At 48.9% G+C, this 982-nt stretch overlaps 1 protein-coding gene across 1 annotated transcript in view; it reads right to left on the reverse strand.

The window, feature by feature from the left end:
* The window catches only part of CCDC93 (coiled-coil domain containing 93), a 103,268-nt gene that overhangs the window by 46,916 nt on the left and 55,370 nt on the right, over positions 1-982 (reverse strand). Inside the window, exon 11 of the mRNA XM_023724685.1 lies at positions 340-511. Coding sequence (XP_023580453.1) covers positions 340-511 — 172 coding nt within the window. The remainder of the gene's footprint in view (positions 1-339; positions 512-982) is intronic.

Here is a 982-nt window from a genome sequence, read left to right on the forward strand (position 1 = left end):
GCAGAGCCCTTAGCAGAGGGCCTGGAACACAGGAAGGTCTGGCACAATGAGATTTTTGCCTGTCCTGCTGCTGACAATTAATAAACACGTAAATTAATGGACATCTTTGTGACTCCCTGGTGAAGGGGAAACCCCACACAGACTCACCTGATTTTTCTATACTGGGATGTCTTATGACCAGGCACGCTTGTGATTTATGGCTGTGTTCTACCTCGTTGCTACGTCCGTTCACACCTGTCTAGTCTCTCTGATGGCAATGGACTTCATCTTTATACTTTTAAGAGTCGATCGGCCCCCACATGACTGACCCTGGGGCTACAACTTTCAGTCACCCCTCACAGCTTCTACACCCACGTAAGGTCCCTGGCGGAGCAGGCTGGAAATGCAGCAGGAGATGTGGTGGCCACAGGTGGCTGGCACCTCCTGCTGCCCCGCTTGCCCAGGGTCCGAGCCTGGGGGGCAGCAGCCCTCCCACCCACCCTCCTGGGCTCCCAGGGAGCTATTGCCCAGCCTGGCAGAGACAGAGGCAAAGGGGGGCCACTTCCATCTCTCAGTCTCCCCCATTATCTATACTTTTCTTACCTTCTCTGTTTTGCTCTGGCGGCTAAATCCGTATCTCCTGCAGGTCACAAAAAAGGGGAGTTCAATTACCATCTACAAATCACAATAAATTCTGTCAAATGCATTTTGGTTGGATTTTTAGATGAGAAGCACCAGAGAGAATTTACGCTACTGGGTGACTAGGAAGAGTTTTAAGCGCCTAACCAGAAACACATTCCAATGTTTTTTGAATAAAGGGTTGGCCATCCCACCTGCTATGTAAATGCGGTAAATGGGGACTCCCAGATTAGTAAAGAGTGCAACACTTTCTTTAAATGCGATCATCACTTTTTGAATCAAGAACTGCGTTTCACATCCACAGTCTAAGCTAAAAGCCTTAAACCCTGACATAAACAAGCGTGAACGTGTTTGCTCAGCCAAA

This window comes from Trichechus manatus, unplaced genomic scaffold (assembly GCF_000243295.1).
Source record: "Trichechus manatus latirostris isolate Lorelei unplaced genomic scaffold, TriManLat1.0 scaffold00255, whole genome shotgun sequence".
Classification (NCBI taxonomy): domain Eukaryota; kingdom Metazoa; phylum Chordata; class Mammalia; order Sirenia; family Trichechidae; genus Trichechus; species Trichechus manatus.